This window comes from Monoraphidium neglectum (assembly GCF_000611645.1).
Source record: "Monoraphidium neglectum strain SAG 48.87 unplaced genomic scaffold scaffold04537, whole genome shotgun sequence".
NCBI lineage: Eukaryota > Viridiplantae > Chlorophyta > Chlorophyceae > Sphaeropleales > Selenastraceae > Monoraphidium > Monoraphidium neglectum.
The window spans coordinates 1-2,582 of NW_014009092.1; the positions used below are offsets into that span (position 1 = coordinate 1).

The window sequence follows — 2,582 nt, forward strand, 5'->3', positions numbered from 1 at the left end:
GGCGGAGAGAGAGGGGCCGGGGTCGCTGCCGCGGAGGGAGCCGTAGAGGGCTGCGTTTTTTCGTAGCTCTGGCGCCGCTGCCGCCGACGCGGGCCCGCCATCTGCGGTGCCGTGCCGGGGCGACGGCGCGCGCGCATCGCGCTCCGGCGCGGGCCGTGCGGAGCCGCGGCCGCCCGCGCGGCTGCTGCCGGCGCTGCCACGACCGCCGTTGGGGCGGCTGCCTGTGCTGCGGCCCTGGTTGCGCCCGCCGCCGCCGTCTCGGCTGGGTCCGTTGCCGCGCAGGGCTGAGCTGACCACTGCATGTGGCCCATGTGCCCTGCAAATGCCGACATGTCGCAGGGAGAGGGGGTGGGGATTGCGGGGCCGACAATCATTGCACGCCGCCACCTCGTCCGCTCCCGCTGCCGCCGCGGTTGCCGCTGCTGCACACACCACTCACCGGCGACCAGTCGACGGCGCGCTGCCTGGCAGCCGCGTGCCTAGCACGTACATTGAGCTACAAATATGTATATGTGGTTTCAGCACTCGGCCGCCATATATGTGGGAGGCAGAAAGCAAGATTTCTTAGCGCTTTGTGCTGCTGTGATTGCGTCTTGTTGGATCAACCAAAGGTATTATACGGTGTCAATGACATTATTGCAAACAGGATGGCCCCGCGTTCGTGTGTAATTGATCTGCGTTTGCCGCCTGGCACCTGCGCCGTAACACGGCGTTTGCCAGCCTAACATCCGGTGACAGGCACTCGTTGTACGCGGCACATGCATCGCAGCCCGCGGCAGCAACATGCCCCTCAACATCGCACCGGTTGGTCAATGGTCAACGCCTGATCAGGCCAAAACTCAGACAGCTGCCTGATTTCCATTGGTAACCTGGAAAACATGTCATGAGTCCTCCTCCCCAACAAGCTATGATCCCCATGCTGGTTTGCTGATGCGTCGTGCGGCCCCGTTGGAGGTTGTTGTGCCGCACCCCAAACAAGCAACAGCGAACTTGCATCGCCACGCTGCCATCCGCCGCTGCCTTGCGCGGGCTTGTTGGATTTGTTTCAATTTCTCCATGCTTTGGCCACTACATGCTATGATGTGCCGTCCGCTCTGCCACATCAGCACTTGAATCCTCTGTGGCAGACTGTGTTACAATGTCACGTGCCATCAGAGCCGTCATCCATCGTACTGCGGGCGTTGCGGGCGCAGGGAAGCAGGAGAGGGCGCCGGTGGATGGTCAGGCAAGAAATATATAACAACGGCCCGGTTGTTGCCATACTTCTTCTCAAGACTGGGGCATCAGGTGACGCAATAAGCACCACCGCGAACACGCGCACACATCAAAACTGCAGCAGCGTGCGAGGGCGCCGCACGTCTACGTCCCCACCCATCCCCACTACAACCAGACAAGAGTCGTCACAACCACTCCTGCCCAACAAACAAACCTACCTGCTGTCTGAGCACCATCCAAGACTCGGGCTGCGGCACAGGATAGGAGCGGGCAGGGTAGCTCAGGTTGAGATCAAACAGGGTGCAAGGATGCGATGTGGCAAGGGCAGGGGCAAGCAAGGGCAGAGGGAAAGGGACGAGAGAGCAGGGATATGTTGCTGGGGACACCCCGCGCAGAAAGAGCCACTGGAGGCAGTCACTCAAGGGCCAGGGAGGGGCGCTACCACAGCCCAGCAATTGCCGAGCCTCTGCCGCAATGCCTGTTCCCCCTTCGACCAACAACGTCCCCGATAGAGAGCCCCCGCACCTTCCACTCGGCGTGCGTCGACTGCCCCTTTTGTCTCTTCTGCTTCTCCCGCTCCTTCCGGTCCTGCTGCTTGCGCGGCAGCTGCGCGCCGCCCAGCCCCTGGTCCAAGAAGTCCTGCACCGGCATCGCAGCCGTGGCCTTGCCGCGGTCGTGCCGGGCCCCGGGCTCGCCGCCTGCCGCGGCCGCGGCGGCCGCGGCTGCCACGGGGAGCTTGCCGCCCAGCATCGCGATCTGGGGAGCAGCAGAGTTTGTTCTTGTCAGGTCAGGGATAGGGTGTAAGACGCTGGACCCGCATGCTTGCCACAGGCACTCCTGCACCAGAGGGCGCGACGCGGGCCGCTCGTCTGCCCACGACATCGCGGGGGACGCCACGCCACCACCCCAGCACAAGCCTGGCCCACGGTCTGCGCCCCCGCATCGCCCGCAGTGCCGGGCGCGTGCCGGCGTACCTGCGCTGCTGTATACTGCTGCGTTCCCTCCGGCCCGTCCTCCGGTTTATACCGCTTCGCCTTCCCCTCAATGACCGCACCGGGCCGCTTGTCCCTGTTTTGTGGGAGGGGGGGGGAGGCGTGGCGAGCAGGCTTGACGTTGTGTGGCAATCACGTGCGCAGTGCAGGCAGCTTGACGTGCCGTGCTTCCGTGCCGGCAACGAAGGGGGGCAGACAGCAACGAGCTCAGCAGGCGGCGCGTTTGCTCGGCCGCGTCACTCCATAAGAGCCTGCTTGCTGAGGGCCCGGGAGCAACAGCCACAGGTCATAACTCGTACGCTTACCCCTGCCCCTTCAGCGGCGGCGCCAGCTTAGCGATATCCCCACCCCCCGCCCCATCGTCTTCCGCCGCCC

The 2,582-nt window shown here is 64.4% G+C and overlaps 1 protein-coding gene across 1 annotated transcript; it reads right to left on the reverse strand.

Moving 5' to 3' along the window:
- Positions 1 to 1,160: 1,160 nt before the first annotated feature.
- MNEG_14500 (hypothetical protein) lies at positions 1,161 to 1,965 on the reverse strand (the record flags this gene model as incomplete). The annotated part of the gene is made up of 3 exons (XM_014037028.1): positions 1,161 to 1,172; positions 1,434 to 1,463; positions 1,741 to 1,965. The coding sequence occupies 3 exons, from the start codon at positions 1,963 to 1,965 to the stop codon at positions 1,161 to 1,163; spliced, it is 267 nt and encodes an 88-aa protein (XP_013892482.1).
- Between the last annotated feature and the right edge of the window lie 617 nt (positions 1,966 to 2,582).